The following is an 18,924-nucleotide window of genomic DNA, read 5'->3' as shown; positions in this document are numbered from 1 at the left end:
TAGGGGAACACGCAGGGTATTAGAATGAAGCTAATTAGTATGTATTTGAAGAGTTACTTGGCAACAGGAGGCTGCCTAGAAGGTAATACAAAATGCCAACAAACTAGACAAAGAAGCAAAAGTAAAATCAGAGCAGGAGGCAAGCCCTGTTACTAAGATACCACAGACGTAAATATACAGAGTGTAAATAGATTATACTTTTCTCTGAAACATTTACTTTTATATACATGTTTATATACATGTTTTTAAAGTACTTTTAAGCTGCCTTTTTCAATTTAGCCTTTTTTTTTTTTATTGCTATTCCTCCTTTCCAAACTACTTAGTTCCTCCAGCTAATTGCTTTCATCTATCCAAAACCAGGATTAAGAAATGGAGGCCGCGAAATCCAGGAATCAGTCAGTGAAGTCTGAAGCAACTACAGAGAAAGTAGGAACAAGTTTATTTCACCAGTTGCTTAACAAGCGGATGGTGTTAAACTCCAGGGATGACATGGTAAGCCTACTTTGTGTATTGCTATATTGTTCAGATTTGTATAGAGACACAGTATAGGGACTTATTCTGAGATGCACACAATGCTGAGTTATGCAATGTAGTGCTGCTGTGTGTAAAGTTGGTCACACTAGGGCGACTTCTCCTCTAGAAGTCGCCCGACCCCTTAAGTCATCTAGGACCTTCCTAGACTACAGTCTAGGATCACATGCAGGTCTTTTGCATGCGACATATCGCATGTGATCCCAGCCAATCCTGCTCAGCTCAGAAGCAATCCAACAGATTGCTTCTGCAGCTGGTGAGACTCGCAGGCTCCAGAGTGATGTGCATGGGACCTTGCATCGCATTGCTGTCAATCACATGCAATTTGGATGCTTTTCATGTGATTGCTGCAATTGCATTGAAAGAGCCCAAATTGCATGTGTATGTGGGCCTTTAATCCCATCGATTTGAAATAGATGCAATGCGATCTAGTACAGGCTGCACATACTTTTTGTACTAAAAAGTTAAAAATTAATCTGACCATCGCACTGATGCAGTTTTGTAAAAAAAAACATGAAACTGCAATGGCAAAAAAAGAATTAAAAACGGGGGAAGGCGTCTGCAATGGAATACACAGGGATCAAAAATTAAATAATGGGACAAACTGAATACCTCCCAAGGGAAGCGATTTTTAAAGACTACCAAAGAGATGTTTTACATCTGCAAGCATTTTCAAAATGATTTAATGGTCGGCTACCATCGAATGATTTTTCTCCCGCACGCAAGGCTGCGAATGGATGTTAATGCTAAACATCCATTCGACTGCGAGGAAATCGTCATGCAAGGGGGGGAGCGGGCATTCGTGCGGGCGCTGGGTGGCATTTAGAGAACCCGCAAAGCTGAGAATTTCGCAGCATTGCGTGTCAACCAGAATCAACCCCATAGTATGTGCCCAGAGTTACACCCAAACAGGGTTTGATAGCAAAAAACACATTCACCATTAGGCTTGAATGAAATAAAAACCCTCCATGTTGAATAGGTATGTTCTTACTTTTCATGTACAAATGAAAATAACACATATTTCCTACAAATTATCGCTTTTAAAGACCTAAATCTTAAGATAAAGTTGTTGTTTTTTCCACTGAAGTAAAACTATTTTTGTTTAGAAATCGCTTCTTCATCGGCTGATCTTTGTGTCTAAGATTTCCCCAGAGTTGGCGGATAAGCGAGACCTTGGAGGTGCAGTAATACGATTCCATAATACATTTTGCCTATGACACAGTGACCGCTGTTTACAAAGTGCAGAACTTGGGGCTTGCAAAGTTTTCCTATTGTGAAAATGTCTTTACTTGTTCTAAGGGGGGTATTCAATCCCAGCCGATATTTTTGACAGGTGGAAATATCGGCCATCCGTATTCAATCCTGGCCAAGGCGAATCTGCATTGTCAAATCGAGAATCGGCAGCCATTTTTGCTGATCCGTGGGCTTTTTGACTGTCAGAAAAATGGACATGACATTGAGTAGGTTGAGTGTAACTTTGACCTATTCTTGTTGAAAACAGACAATATTTCCACCTTTTGGTTTTCAAATTTCTGGTTTCAAATATTGTATTTAGGGACACCCTGTAAGATACCCTTGCCCAACAGAAAACCAACCCAAACAGCTGCAAGTAAAGTCATTAGATTTGTTTTCAGAAAAAAAACAAATGGAACCTCAAATGGAACATCTTCATATATTTTTATTACTTATTTTTTTTTTTTATACTATTTTACCATAAATATATTTTGGTTAAGTTGTTTATAATAGGCAAATCTGGTGCACTACCCCTTTAATCCAGCAGGGCTGAGCGGAACATTCCATCCATTAGGGCAGTTATCAGCAAAAGGTAAAAAGCACAATCGTCTGGGAAATGGATAGCTATAACCAGGGCCAAATTTACGGTTGAGGACACCCCTATGTAGAACAGTAAACTCCCTTTTTTTCTAATTTTATTATTTTCATTGCTTTTTTATAAGCCCTCATTTAAAGATAGCCAATTTAATAAAACAATTGAAAAAAAAGCCACAAACTATGACATTCTTCTGTTTTAATCATGTACACATATTTACTAATTAAGACAGCTTAAAGGGGCATGTCCTACTCATTTTTACTCCATTCAAGATGTCCTATGGTACAAAAGCATCCATTAGGCACACGCCTAATGAGGAATTTGCCTCTGGCTATAGCAGCATAATATGATGGGGAAAATGCTCTATTATTTAAATAAATATTTTTAGCAATGGTTAGTAATTTGAGATTAATCCTATATTTTTCATTAAAAGAACTAAATGTCGAAGTCTAGTATTTCAGTTCCATTGTGCATGCCAGCTGAATCATGTACTGCATGTGGATTTTCACAGTGGTCTGCCATTACCAGTAAGGTAACCCTTAGCTCACAAAACCAGCGGCAGCTGAGATATTTTATTGATATACTAGCTGAGGTACCGAAGTTTGGTTGTCCAATTGGCATTACTTGATCTTTATCCTTCTTATGTTTTAAGCTTAACCGCTCGCCCTGCCCATGGTGTGACCGGCATACACCTCTCTGTGGTGGGCTCCCAGATCCGATTACAGTTTTATTTTCTTAAACCCCATGTCCTCTACCCCCTTTATGTTGTGTAACTCTGCCATATCTTGCATCACTGACCCACTTTGTGTAGTGGCTAGACCCCTTTTTGGGCCCCCGGCGGTGTCAGAATTGTGGGTGTTAGTGGGTTTGAACCTATTCTGGACCCAATGTCCTCTACCCCCCAACTTTGCCATATATTGCTTCCCTGACCTACTTTGTGTAGGGGACAGACCCCTTTTTGGGCCCCCAAGGTGCTGCTAGGGGTGTCTTAACCCTACAGTATTTGTTTCCAGATTGTAAGTCATATGTGTTCCAAGTTTGGTGTAAATTGCTCCAGGTATTCCATAGTCATGTTGGAATATACATACGTAAAAACACACACACACACACACACACACACACACACACACACACACACACACACACACACATATACATACATACATACATACATACATATATATATATATATATATATATATATATATATATATATATATATATGAAGGAAAGAAAGGTTCAGAGTACGTTATAGGTATGTACACAATGTGTATGATAAATATTTTTTTATAATAACAATGTATATACTGAATATAAAAATCTTTTAATACAGCATTGGATGAATATTTTTCTGATGTCTGAACTTCCAAATGGGAATAACAAGCCCCTACAAGTTATCTAGATGTAGTAATAATATATTTTAAGTGGGTAAAATGTGTGGCAGATATCTTTTTTTCTTTTTCTTTTATTGTAGTACACTGCATCATGAAAATACAACACGCACATTAGTTAGCTATGCAATATGAACCTGCTATGTTATACTATAACATAGAAAGATCAAACAATAAACAACAAGGGCCATAATATAATGACATCAAGCATGCATTTCAGAGCGATAGAATGAGGGTGACACAAAGCTCTGCCCCTTTACTTTATGCTCTTCACCCCTCCCTGCTGCGCACACACCTTTGGCGCATGCAGGGTCCCACTCCAACAACTATCAATGTTTGGAGGTATGCTATTGTTACACTATAATTAAAATTAATTTGTTACTTTTGGGGTAGATGTACTAAGTCTTGGAGAGTGATAAAGTTGAGCGAGATAACAAGATAAATTACCAACCAATCTGCTCCTAGCTCTACTTTTTCAAACACAGCCTGTAACAAATGTTAGTAGCTGTATGACTCTACTTTAGCTCTTTCCAAGACAAAGTACATCTCCATCTGGAAGAGACAAGAAACTATAATGCTTATTCTCTCCTCCAGAATACTGGGAGCAGCAGTTTCAACGGTATCCCCAGGGTGAAAATGTTACTGGTCTCCTGCTTCTGTATCCTGCCTACACCATCCATGTTCTTGAGGTAAATTACACACATCTGTCTCTCTTTTCTTCCTGCAATATATTCTTAACATCACACAAAAACGAGCTACCCCTTTCCGGCCCTAACTATATTTAATTAAAATGCACTGTCTTTCCCTGTTTGCACTGAAGATGCTGGGGGGCTGTGCACAGCCATTGCTGGGGGGCATACACACGGAGCGATCCGTGCTCAATTTCTAAGCAATCTATTGAACCTGAATCGCACAGTGTGTTCACACCTTAAGGTTGTGACCCTATAACAAACAGTCCCCAATCCACCATCAGTGGACATTTTGTAAACTGATATAAATTCATGTGTCAGTGATGTCAACGGCTGCTGATGAGCTCATATGCTGCATTCTCACAAGGAGCTTATAAAGCAGCTGATCTTAATGTATATAAGTGGGTGCACTGTGAAGAACTGTGACCCCTAACAGGAGGATGTAGGATTAATATCTGACATCCTTTGTATTTCAGTCTAGTGGGGATGTCCTGTATTGTGTTCTGAGGGATCTTAAAAAAATGAAAAAACAAGGAGACCGGTGAGTGTGCTATGATTGTATTATGACATTGCTTATCGTACCTAGGTAATCTAGACCACAAATGTAACCAACAAATCAAAATGTAAAGAATATAAAGGTGCCCATACACCTATTTCATTCGATTCTGATGGATCGGGCAAGAAATCGGATAAAAAGTGTCAAAATCGCATGTGTTTGACATCAGATCCGATGTGATGTGCTGTCCATTGCATATCATCAGAGCCTGAACATCGGAAAGGCTGCAATATAAATACACAGTGCAGCCTCTTGTCCTCTTGTATATGCTCTTTGTCCACTTAAAGGTCAAATTTGACATGTAGGTCTGTACAGAGCTATGAAAAGCATTGATGTTCTCTATTCCCATTTTCTAAACACAATGGGTTGCAGCATGTACTATACAGGGTTTTTGAAAGTCAATGCATCTACAGTGGTTTTCACCTTCGGATTTAAAAGGATATTAATATCAAATTCAGAACCATATTGTAACTTTACCCCAAGTCAAACACATCACATGAGATAATTGTTCCTATTATTAAAATACAAACAAGCACAAGCGAGCACATCCTTTACTGGTCCACATACAAGTTTTCCATAATGTGTTCATATTAAATAATACCTACAGTATATGCAGATAAATAAGGTAAATAACAATGGTGTACATTATAGGGCACTGTGGGGGATTCAGTTGTATAAGGAAAGTGCTGCTTACTTGCCGCTAGGTAGAACCACACTTGTACACCCCTACTTTTGGCCCTGTTTTTATTTGTGAGTGATCTGACCCATAGCCTTGTATCTTTAGCACACTGCCAGCTGCTTTTTGCTGCTTCTGCAATGTGATTAAATTACAAAATGTAAAGATTACTACTCTAGGAGTACCTCACTAACAGACATTGCAGAGCCAAGTCTGTTATTATCAACTTAAAGATGTAAACAAACTGTACAGTAGTGTTTATTTAACCAAACCTGTAATCTTCCGCATTCAGTTTAAATATGCAGGGACAGTAGGCTGAAGATCTGAGAGCTTTGAGGATTATATCTTACTTACACCATATAGGGCTGTTTCTAGACAATTTGTCTCCCAGTGCGAACAGTTAAAAATGCACCCCCTACATAATTTGCAGCCTAATTATAAGGGGCGTGGTCTAATTATAAAGAGTGTGGTCTAGCAGGAAAACAATAACCTTACAGCCCACTTTTGCAACTGGCATGACCAGACATTGTTTACCACAGAAATGGTTGTTGTGCTCCCTCACTTAAGTTGGCTTGCTAAAGGCCACACAGTGGCATATAAACATGAAGGCCCACACAGTGACCCAGTAGGCCACACAGATAACCCCCAAGCCCAAACTGTGACAGGTTACTTAAATCACTATACACAGTTTATCTGTAATGCTTATTACACATTATGCCACACACCATGATGCCTATTACACATTATGCCCCACACTGTAAATGCCCATTACACATTATGCTGCACACTGTGATGCACATTACACATTATGCCACCACCGTAATGCTCATTACACAATATACCTCACACAGTAATGCCCATTGTACATTATGCCCCACACCATAATGCCTATTACATATAATGCCCCACACCATTATGCCCATTTCACATTATGCCCCACATGTAATGTCCTTTACACATTATGCTGCACACTGTGATGCCCATTATACCCCACACTGTAATGCCCACTTCACATTATACCGCACTCTAATGCCCATTACATATTATACCCACCATACACAGTTATACCCATTACATATTATGCCCCACAACGTAATGCCCATTTCACATTATACCCCACACCGTAATATCCATTACACATTATTCCCACACAACGTATTGCCCATCACACATTATTCTGCACACTGCGATACCCATTACACATTATGACCCACACCATAATGCCCACTCAACATTATGCCCCACACTGTAATGCTCACTTCACATTATTCCACACATTCTAATGCCCATTACATATTATACCTACCGCACACCATTATGCCCATTACACCACACACAATGTAATGCCATTACACATTATGCCACATAACTGCCACTTGCCTACAGGAGTTACATGCTCGATAACAGGGGTTTCATGCTTGTTGCCATGGGTGATTTCATCCTCATAGCCCAGGGGGGATAACATGCTTGTTACCATGGGGCTTTCATGCTTGTTGTCATGGGGTGATCACATGATCGTTGAGTGGCTGGGGATCACGGGAACCGGCAAAAAACAGTGGCTGGGGATCACGGGAACCGGCAGAGGGGAGCAACTGGCAGCAGGGGATAGACAGCGTAGGTGAGCTGCCCCCCCCTTCCCAATGCTAACCCCGCTTACCTGCTTCTTTACACATAGAAGCCTGCATTGATCTGATGGCTTCATCAAAATACATATGGAAAATGTGTTGCATTTTCTATTTGTACTTTCTGCTGAATTCATTTATGAATGATAGTAAAATTGCCTATCTGATAGTAATTAAGATTGAATGGGTATAATTGGGTGCTATCACAAACTTTAAGTAGCTGAAGCTTACCAGCTCAGGGATTGGTGTGACCTGATGCAAGGGTGTGGAGTCTTACCATGTTGGAGGGTTTTCTGCCAGTGACCCTTCCAAGCAGGATTTGGGCTTTTTCCTAGCCTGACACACCGGTCACGGTCCCTTGCTCAGGTTCCCCTTTAGAGCTTGTGTATATTGGGAAACAGGATATAGAGCATTCATGGTCATCTAGCTGGGTGGAGATCAAACGGGCAAAGCAGGTACCAAAGGATAAGGCAATAGGAAGTCCAAGGTCAGGCCATAAACAAGTTAGTAAAGCAAGCTGAGGTCAATCACAGGTAGTAGAAATATCAAAGTAGCACAAGGAACACAGGAGCAGGTCAGTGAACCTATTCTCTGGCGTTGATTGCCCATCAGGAAGTGCATTTTATTGGTTCTTGATGCGTCACTGACGCCCCTGCAACACCAACACTCCTGCATCACTAACGCTGTGCATCACCGACGCTCTTGGGTACTGAAGGCATAAATGTGTCTCAGGGGAAGCATGCGCGCCTTAAGGGACTGCATGTCTGCCATTTCCACCCGTGTGACTCAGACGCCGGAGGGGATGCTGACTGCCGAACACGCAGCCTTGCCGCCGACTGCGGCCCTAGCACTGCAGAAGGCCTCAAAGCCATGCAGACTCCGAGTCAACAGCGACACAGATGTCAGCCCAGGGTCCTGCCGCCATTGCCCAATGCACCAATGATCCCAGATAGGGTAAGTGAATTGAGAAGACTGAAGGTCTGTGACAGGTGCATTCGTACCCTATTGATCTTAGTAAATTCCCACCTGGTATGCCAAAAAATGCTGCCTGCAAGTGCTAGAATGCCGTTTCCAGACATTGTCCAAGTACTCTCACTCATAATGCCCTTCTCAATCATGACAATGCACCTGCCACAAAATGGACAGGAAATGGAAGAATCTCCTGGTCCATGAATGCATTGTAGAGCTTGGTCATCTGCTGTACAGTCCAGGCCCAGCTCCCTGCAACTTCTTCATGTTCCCACAAATCAAGTACAAGATGTGTAGGATTCATATTGAGTACCCGGAAGCTGCAGTGGAGACCTTCATCCGGCATCTGGAAAACATACCTACTTTAGACTAGCCCAGCTGCTTTGCCAAGGGGTTTGCATAGACTTTTCTGGTGAATACTTTGATAAAATGTAATGTTCACTTTGTAAATAAAATTCTTGTGGTGTATCTGGAAACTTCTTGCACACCCCTTGAATAATGGTTCCCCTTTTGATAATCTTATACAATTGATTTTAATCACCAATGGTACCATCCATGGTGACCTACCAATGGGCATCTGTACTTACAGGACATGTATGCTCAGTAGCACAGGGTTGGAGGTCATGCTGTGATGTGACTCTGACAGTACAGGGTGTAGTGGAGACAGTGAAGATCACTACAATCCAACATTTTGCACATTTTTAGTTTGGTTACAGCTCTTCAACAGTGGTTTGCTTTGCATAAACTTGAACAATGCTTCCATGGATATTAATTCTCGGTATAATGTAATGACTTTCTTTGGAAATAATTAATAAAGGGTATTTCTGAGCACTGAGGATGGGTGGTCTAATCCTAGTGGGGAAGAACAGCTCTCATATGGCCAACTGCTTGGCAAGTTCACCTTCACCCAACTAAATTCATTCTGTGGCAATAAAAGGGTCTCAGCAGAAAATCCATAATTGGCACAGTACAAGGGTCCACACTCAGACATCTATTGCCTTAAGTAAAGTGAGGTTACAAAAGTTAACCCTCTGCACAGATGGAACAGCCAGACCAGCTACTACCACAGACAGGAAGGTCGACTCTGCAATAACAACAACTAACAGCTGTAACCAGGCACAGGAATAAAGTAAAGTACAGGTGGTGTAGGACTTCGCTATACAAACTCCAATTAGCCTATATTTGCACAGCCTCTAGATGAAGAAAATCACATTTAGCATGCAACTCTGGATCAGACCAATTGTTTCAGATTATGTGCCAGATGTATCAAGCTTCAAAAAGTGATAAAATGGAGAGTGATAAACAGACAGCCAATCAGCTACTAGCTGCCATGTTACAGGCTAGGTTTGAAAAATGACAGGTAGAAGCTGATTGGCTGAATGTTTATCACTCTCTTCTTTATCACTTTTTGAAGCTTGGTCTGGCCCTTTTTCACAGGAGTGATGAAAATGTATTATATGCAGTGTACTCCTTAGTAAAATATAGAGATACTGCACTTGATTTGTAACATTTGCATACCTCCCAACATGACCCTCTCCAGGAGGGACAGAATGCTCTGCTCCTGGACTTCCCTCTTAATATCTGATTATCATCACCTGTTTCAAACAGGTTAATTGATAAAAAAGGTGTTTTACCACAGGTGATTGTAATCACACATTAAGGGGAAAGTCCAGAAACAGAGCAATGTGTCCCTCCTGGAGAGGGTCATGTTGGAAAGTATGCATTTGTATTTGCTCAGCAGTATTTTATTTGCTACATTGTGTATTTTCTGTGCAGTTTATTTTAATATATACCTAGAATATTAACCATTTTATGCGTAGAAATCATTACAGTGCGCAGCTGTTTTTAAAATCATTTTCTTCTATAGAAACCTTTTTGACTGATGCATTGTGTCCTCTCCTTAGGATCGATACCTAAAATTTGAAGGTATGCCATCTAGTGGCAGTTATTAGTTCCTATAAAAACAATAAGGGCAAAATACAATGGCAGTGAAAGGTTCACCAGCACTGACCGATTAAGTGATTTATGTAAAATCTAAGATAGCAATGCCGGTAAAATAAATAAATTCAAAGAAAGTTACATCTAGGTCAAAATATGGTAAATGGACGTCATGCAATACAAAGATCCATACTGTTTCTGGAAAAAAACATATTTTTAAACAACATTTTTTTTACCTTTCCTTTTTCCATGATAATACTGTAGGGCATTTTTTTATGATGCAGATGCTTCTTGTCCATTCAAGTGGACACATGTCTTTAATTTTATAATTTATAACATTTCAAACAGTTTTTGTGTTTTCATATATCTGAAATCGTGCATTAAATTATTGTAATTCATGCAGGAAAGGGTTTTATTTTCTTCCAACACAATTTTTATTTCATTTTTATTAAGTAATTGCGGCAAGACAAATAGATGGACAAATTTTGGGAAAATCCAAAGCGATTTAGGGATTAGAACAGGTTGTTCCAGGTGACCAAGTCAAAAGCTTTTTCAGCATCCATTGACATAATTACATGGTCTCCAGAACTACCCATCCGCTCCAAGCACTGGATCACTGCCAAGACCTTATGCACATTCACCACAGAGTAGCGGCCATAAATAAAACCCATTTGATAAGCAGAAACTACCGTTGGTAAAATGAACTTAAGTCTCTTCAACAAAATCTCAGTCAAAAGCTTGTAATCACTGTTAAGAAAGGATATAGGTCTATATGACCCAGGATCCTCCATGTCATGACCATGTTTTGGACACACCTTAACAATGGTCGAGGCAAAGTACAAAGGCAGTGGAGATCCCTTTAATAAAGCATTAAATGGCTCCGAGAAGGGACCACCAATCTTGTCCACCAAAATCTTGTAGAATTCCCCTCAAAACCCATTTGGTCCAGGGGCCTTCAGCAGCTTCAACTTTTTAATTGTCTGTTCCCATGGCTATAGAATTGAAACAAAGCATTGGAGATATATCTGGTAGTTTGGAAGTCCATAACGGAATCAAAGTGGCTCCCCGTATCCCCCGCCATGCTGGAGCTCCATAGAACCAGTGGTTGCTTAAATGAGTCCATAACCGGAAGTCGCAGGAAAGGGTTTTAAACAAATTTTAAAGCTATCACATATATAATTTTGATTTTTCACCAACAACAACAGCTATATAATCTCTCTATACTCATACCATCTATCGAAATAAAAATGAAATCTCTGATTGATCCTTTGAGGACATTCTTTTAATGCTCTGTTTAAAGCAAAGACAAATTACAAAATGGTGAAGCTTGTTTTTAAAAAATGTGGTATAGTCACATTTTTTTATTAACTTTTCATAAATAAGGCACCACTTTTTTTTCTAGAAGATGGCCTTCTGTTTACCTGTCAAATAACATGTTTGTTTTTTTATTTTATTATTTAGAAGATTTATTTATACTGTAGGTCACATTATTCTGTTTTTTAGGGCTCTACTTCTGGACCCCAAGATTGTGGTAATATCTCATAACATCCCCAATCGACTGTTCAGCCAGTGGTGCTACAAAGTCCTGAATGTTCCGGGACAGCACTTAGGAGATAAGTACAGTGAGGAGGCCACTGATGGTATCATCAATGAGTGTCTGACCAAGATACTGAAGATTGGGAAGCATCTCACTAAATACCCTAAGGTCTGTGAAGTGGAGAATATAGGGAAATACCAAAACTAGGAAATATCAAGTCATAAATTGAATTAGAAACATAGAATTGGATGGCAGATAAGAACCACTTGGTCCAGCTAGTCTGCCCTTTTTTGAACATGATACCTAAAACCATATTTGATCCTTATTTTTTTTGTAAGGATATCAATATGCCTATCCCAAGCATGATTGGGATAGGCATATAGGCATGATTCTGTTGTGTTCTGTTGCTCCTCTTCCTGTGAAGAATGTCTCCCACCTGTACCCTGTTAAAACCCTTGATATATTTAAAATGTTCTATCATGTCTTCCCTTTCCCTTCTCTGCTCTAAACTATACATATTAAGATATTTTAGTCTTTCCTGGTACGTTTAGTGATTTAGGCCATGCACCATTTTAGTTGCCCTTCTTTGTACAGTCTGCAAATTAGGTGGTACCAATAACCTATACAGTGGCATTATTACTTCTTTCTACTGCGGATACCTCTCCCTATGCAACCAAGCATCCGACTTGCCTTCTTCATTGCTTTGTTACATTACCTACCTGCCTTTAAGTCCCCTGAAATAGTGACACCTAGATTCCTCTCTTCTCAGTAGTTTCCATTACAGTGCCATTTATACTATACTGTATTTAGTCTTTGTATTTTTGAGACCCAAGTGCATGATTTTGCATTTTTTGGCATTAAACTGTAGTTGCCATGCTCTTGACCATTCCTCTAATCTACCTAGATCCTCAATCATTTGTTTTACCCCTCCTGGTGTGTCTACCCTGTTGCATACCTTTTGTGTCATCTGCAATTACAAAGATACTGTAAATAGTTACTAAATGCTTATTAACTAATATCTATTTTGTTTACCATATATGGACTACCAGCAATAGCAGCTTTCTTGAAGTGACCCTGTTACCTTAAATGATCATTTAGCTCTTATTTTACTTACATTTGTCTCCATCTACAGGGCTCCAAAAACATCCCGGATTCTGTGTTTGAGAAGGTGCCAGAATTAATTGTACCTCAATCTTCCATCCTGCATCTTCTGCAATGCAAAGATCTCTTTACACCTGAACAGTTCCTGCAGGCTTACGACACCCCGCTCCATGTTATCCTGGACTCTGGTAGGTCTCTAAGCATCACAGGCTTCTTACTGGCAGAAGGGACATTGGACAATGGGAATATCATGTTTGGGAGTTTAATTTTTGCATCAGCACTTGCACAAGTGTGCGCCTATGTCTATGGGGGTCATTCAGATGTGATTTGATACTAGGTCCCCATTGAGGCTAGGTCATTCAAGGCAATTCCCTAAGTCCCTTATGCCCAGAAAATAAGAAGTTGTGACATCACACACACAGTGCCCATTAAAGGGAGGAAGTGGAAGCCCTTGTGAAGGAATAAATGATGGCGTTAACCCTGTAGATTCTAGTAAGACTGTTGAAGCACTGGCAGGGTCCGTCACAGTTGTCATCATCTTCTTCCAAGAACAGTAGCTCTGTGTGGAGGAGTAAGAAACGTAGCACTGGTTACACCCCCTTGGTTGCATATGTAGATAGAAAAAATATGAATGACAGGCCATAGATCGTAGTGCCCTGTGTAACTGTCAACTTAGCCCATACATAAAGATGGCCCTGTGATCCATGTCACGTTCATCATTTGTGCCAAGAGGTCTGAGTGTATTCTGTTATACATTACATCGGTTTTACCATATAAAAACAGTTTTACATTATGAAATAATTGTTTATTAATTTAGTTATTCCTAGGCATTTAAGTAAATGTGTAAAGTAATTCACATGATTTGAATTGTATACCATTATCTGGGGATCCACAAGTTATTCTCTTTCTTTTACATACATTTCTAATAACCCTTTGGAGAGAAATATTAAGCTATTGGTAATGAAGGTTGACATTATACTGTATTGGAGTAGCACTGCATATTACTGTATTTTATGGTTATGTGCTAATGGCTTAAACTGAAAATGTAGTGTCTTATTATACTGTTAGGGTCCTTTGTTATAGATTCTTTGCATTCTGCTGCAAACCACTTGATTTGGAGCAATTGCACAGTGACGCATGAGGTCCTAAAGAAGTAAAGGTTCTACTTCACAGTCTTACATAACATTACAACACATCAGTGCCAGTCATAGCCACAGAGATGAAGGTCGATTTAAAGTTAGGGGCTGATTTAACAACAAGTGATATTCTTGTCATCACTCATTACACATGGTAAATTATGCTTCCGTCAATTAGCTCATAACTGTCATGTATTTGAAATACTTTATGACAGCTGATTGGCTGGAGCACCATTTATTACTTGTAATGAATCTGCCCCCTAGACTTTAATAATCCATTGAAATGTACCTGTGACTTATGCAGAAGAGGTAGCCATTTTTACTAATCCAGAATTCATACAAGGCAACCTTTCAATACATTGTTGAGGCATGCAGTTGACCGCAGGAGTATCCTGGGACCTTGCTCTTGTCACTGAAGCTTATTTATTCAGGTTTTTAGTAGGCCTACTATTTGAGCTGTAAGATAATATTAAGGCAGTCTAAAACATTCTGCTGAATATAGGTTCACCTTATAAAATAGTTTTTTCACCTTACCTCAATAACATCACTAGTTCTTTTGAAATTGAAAAAGATAATTACCATGGTTATTGGGTTGGTTTACAAAATGGCTGCAACCACTGCTCTTCAAATGGCATAATTCAAGTAAAAGTAAACAGTTAAATAAACTTTGGAGTAGGAATATAATAAGATTTTTTTCTCAACTTATTTATCTGGTAAAAGGACAGGTATTTGGGAGTTTAAACCAGACCATGGTGTAGGTTCCTGAAATCCATGGAGAAGGTACAGTAGCATTGTTACAGTCTGTTGTCCCAGCATGCCGCTCAGTTCATTAGCTACCTCACCATCATATTCCTTCATCTACTAACCTTAAGGCACCCATACACTTATCAGATTTGGGATGATTTTGCCCGATTCTGATGGATCTTGCCGAGAATTAGGCCCAAATCAGATGAGTTTGACACCTGTTCTGACCCAATGTGTGGTCCCGTGCGCATTGGGTCAGACCCTACAGATTGAACCTTCTGCAGGTTTAATTTGTCGGTTTGGACCCATCAGTGGAACATCTCGGGTGCTTTTTAGCACCCTAGATGCATTCGGTCCAATTCCGAGGTGCGTGCCAGCGGTCCTGCACTGCTGGCACACACCTTTCTAATTCTGATCTTTACCGGGTGGTGAGGAGCAGTGGGCGGGCTTTAGAATATTAGAATTTTTTTTTAAAAAGTGTCAAATGACTAGCTGGAAATGAGGCAGCAAATCAGTTGAGAGTGCTCTCTCTCAGCCAATCAGAGGCCGGCCAGTCATTTGACATGATTTTTAAAAATTCTAATACCTGCCCGGCATGCCCATCCTGCTGATCACTGCCTGGCCCACTGCGCCTCACCACCCACTGCAGATCAGCACCCGCCGCCTGCCCATGGCTCCCCACTGCCCACTACAGCTCCCTGGTTACATGTGATAAATCTCATGCAATTTATCACATGTAAAAAATGGCACATCAAGTGCCAAATTGTATGTGAGCCTCCCGGGGAGCTACCGGGTGGCTCACAGGAGAATTAGGTCCCACTTGTCCTTAGGACAAGTCAGCCTAATGTATGGGGGCCTATAGACTGGTCTCTGGAAGGGAATGCAGTCACTAGGTCTACAAGCATTAGGTCAACCATTATAGGTCTACAGTCACTAGGTCCACACATGAAATAGGTTGACATGCATTGGGTCGAAGCAAGCATTAGACAACACGAAAAAGGTCTACATGAAAAGGGTTGAGTTTTAATGTTTTTTTCTTTAGAAAAAGGTAGGTTTTTTTATACTCTACAATCCAAGTGGGCATAGAGTGAGAATATAATAGTGAAGAGAGCCATGCAAGGGTAAGCGGTATACATATATATGGTGTCCATGTCGACAGACACAAAAAAAACATCCATTTTTCACATTGACCTTTTCCATGTGGACGTAATGACCACATCGACCAATTTCATGTGTTGACCTAGTGGCTGTTGACTCATAGTAGTCAACCTAATGTCTACCTAAGTTCTCTATGACCTCTTGAAGATCAGCTCAGATTTAAATGTCTTACATTTATAATACGGTGTGCATGAAGGATAGTACATCTGCAAGAAAGGTACATTTGGTGCCACATACTTGTCATTTGCCAAGCTGAGGTAACATACAGTTACTTTAGCTATGGCAAGTTCCTTGCATCATCTCACATCATACGTTTTTTTTTTTTCATATGAAAGTAAAAAACCCTCTAAAACGGTCTTACATTTTCCAGTATAATGTTCTTGTGTTTTTTTTACAGATTGTGTGTGGCCCACCCCTGTTCACTTAACACCCCTGAAGACAAGACCACTTCAGTGAGAGGAACATTCTTCTATGCTCAGATGTCAGAGGCAGCAGTACAACACAAAATTTAGGGATTATTTAAGTCAAAGTATTATAATACAATAATTTTGTTTTCCTACAAATATTAAAGGCCAAAGTCAATGAAGCTACTTATCGGTTTTGGTTTCACAATTTATAGCAGGGTCGGGGAACCTTTTTTGTGCCAAGGGCCGTTTGTAAGGGAAAAAAATCCTTTGCGGTTATATGTAAAAATGTATCTTACAAAATGTCCTGCTGCAGCTGTCCGGTGGCTGCCGCTGAATAGAGATGACAGTCTCCGGCTGCTGTTGAATCTCGCAAGAACTACCAATCTCTTGCGAGAATTCCCCTGTACTCAGACTCCCAGCAAAGCCGCCAGGCGGGTGGGCCACTCAGACCGGCCACGGGGGCCGCATACAGACCCCAGGCCTGAGGTTCCCCACCCCTTATTTACAGTAAAAGACTAATGGTGTGTACACATGGTGAGATTCCTTTGCTATTCGACTAAGATTTGATTGCTCTGCAATCTTTGCTAACTCTTGTGCTATTTACATACAATTCATACTATACTACATTCAATTTGCACTATATAGTCATTGCTGCACTGTTTATTTTACTTTAAATTTCAGCTGAATGGGAGCGCGCATTGGCATCGAATTGGGATAGAAAGCTTAAAAACACTTTCTATCTCCATTCGATGTCTATACAATACCGATTCGATTTTGACTATATAGTCAAAATCGAAGGGTAAATTGCGCCGTGTGTACACAACATAAGAGTGGGGTGAATTAAAGCCAAAAATGTGGTAAACCTCACAATTTCTGTTTTTTTTCTGCATTTTGAAAAGTACGAAGGACTCAGACACGAAGGATATCATATTAATCTGCAAAAAAACTGCTTCTGCATCTAGGGGGTTATTCTAGTCCATTCTTTCTGACAAAATCCTTCTTAGATGGACAAAACCATGTGCACTGCGGGTGGGGCAGATGTAACTTGTGCAGAGAGAATTAGATTTGGGTGGGGTTTTTCTTCAAAGTGAGATCTATATTGAAGTGTAAAATCATGCAGTCAGTATTTTCCCTGCACAGAAACAAAATAACTCACCCAAATCTAATTCTCTCTGCACATGTTACATCTGCCCCCCTGCAGTGCACATGGTTTTGTCCATCTAAGAAGGATTTTGTCACAAAGAATGAACTAGAATAAACCCCATAGTTAGGGTCCCGATGTGCATAACATGCATTTAAGGGTAAACAAATAAATATACAGTACATGAGCTATTTTGACAAATCAAAGAATATTTAGCATTTTTAGGGTTAGAAATAATTTTAAATGTTTATTACAAATGTGCACTAATTTTCTACTTGTAAGTTAATTGAAACATTGCCAATTAAAACTCATCCTAAAAACAAACACTTCTGTCGACATAGACACCCCAAAAATCTCATGTTGACCTTTCCCAAGTCAACATTTTCCATGTTGGCATACTGCTTGTGTCGATCTTTTGACCATGCCGACATAATCCATGTCGACCTATTTCACGTGTCGTCCTTTTGCCTATCGACCAATAGTGGTCGACCTAATTACCGTCGACCCTATGACTCAACCATTAGGTTCATTAACAGGAAAAAAAGACTTTCATTCATACCAAACATACATACATACATACACACACACACATATATATATATATATTAAACATATTTTCATACACATGAAATAATAACCACATGCTGAGACTTTTTAAAATGATTTTCTATATATATTTTTTTTATTTTATAAAAAAAAAACATTTTGAGAGAGTTGGCTCTTGGGAAAAGCTATGGTTCGGGCCTGTTGGTGTTAACACAGATGTGCACGCACTGATACAAGATAATTATCTGCAGGTTTATCACATGTTCAGACACAATAGAAGGGATTCACCCCGCGTGAAATCCATAAACTTGATAAAAGAGCATACACGCTGAAATACTAGAAAGTCGATGTCATCTTTTCAGCTGTACATAACCTGTTCTTTGTACTGTAACAGAGCATTCAGTGTTTATTGACAGGCTGCATACTTGGCTAGTGTTGCTGTACAACAATACAATTGCTTTACACAGTTAAACATTGTGCCACTGAGGTGAAAACTGTGCATAGGAATCTCCATAGGTAACAAGTACAGAGCGGGAAAATAGTTAAATTGCAAAACATTAAATTATTTTTTTGTTCACGGAAACCTGACAGCTGTAAGCCAATGTTTAAGATCTATATAATTTTCCTGTAATCGCGGTGACCAGTGGCTTCCAAAAATCAATTTCTCCAAACACAATATTGGACTCCGTTCAAATGATTATCATTGCAAATTCTTAATAGTTTCCACAATAATACTGTCCGCAACCTGAGTAATGGAGAGGCCAAGGACAGTGTTAGGACGGGAAGAGATCATTCAGTTTTCCCTCTAGTGTTAATCCACTCTGGGAAATGCAGCCGGAGGATGGTCGCTAAAGTTGTGCCAGCTGGACACAATATTGGAGAATTTCAACCATCAATTGTGACTGCATCTTTCTTCAGGCCCCGATACACTAGAAGATTATCGTTCTAATCTGG

The 18,924-nt window shown here is 39.8% G+C and overlaps 1 protein-coding gene across 4 annotated transcripts; it reads left to right on the top strand.

Moving 5' to 3' along the window:
• The first annotated feature begins 88 nt into the window (after positions 1–88).
• Positions 89–17,246, top strand: LOC146008751 (testis-expressed protein 47-like). 4 transcript variants are annotated; one of them, XM_083148390.1, is made up of 9 exons: positions 90–183; positions 361–492; positions 1,638–1,710; positions 4,345–4,439; positions 4,916–4,980; positions 11,704–11,905; positions 12,870–13,026; positions 14,695–14,754; positions 16,274–17,246. In XM_083148390.1, exons 2-8 carry the CDS (start codon positions 370–372, stop codon positions 14,730–14,732), a joined length of 753 nt encoding a protein of 250 aa, XP_083004516.1. In that variant the 5' UTR covers positions 90–183; positions 361–369; the 3' UTR covers positions 14,733–14,754; positions 16,274–17,246. The 4 variants fall into 4 exon arrangements, with proteins under 4 accessions (XP_083004515.1, XP_083004516.1, XP_083004514.1 ...); XM_083148389.1 differs by lacking the exon at positions 14,695–14,754 and having other exon boundaries at positions 89–168; XM_083148388.1 differs by lacking the exon at positions 14,695–14,754.
• Positions 17,247–18,924: the final 1,678 nt, after the last annotated feature.

Source organism: Crinia signifera, chromosome 6 (assembly GCF_055691185.1).
Source record: "Crinia signifera chromosome 6, ASM5569118v1, whole genome shotgun sequence".
Taxonomy (NCBI): domain Eukaryota; kingdom Metazoa; phylum Chordata; class Amphibia; order Anura; family Myobatrachidae; genus Crinia; species Crinia signifera.
The sequence above is the reverse complement of the archived record's forward strand: the minus strand, read 5'-3'. Positions and strand labels throughout refer to the sequence as shown.

Coding starts and splice junctions, on each gene's coding strand:
- LOC146008751 (XM_083148389.1), top strand. CDS start 370: ATGGAGGCCGCGAAATCCAGGAATCAGTCAGTGAAGTCTGAAGCAACT. Junction 4,440..4,915: donor ACACCATCCATGTTCTTGAG/GTAAATTACACA, acceptor TTTGTATTTCAG/TCTAGTGGGGATGTCCTGTA. Junction 13,027..16,273: donor CCATGTTATCCTGGACTCTG/GTAGGTCTCTAA, acceptor TTTTTTTTACAG/ATTGTGTGTGGCCCACCCCT.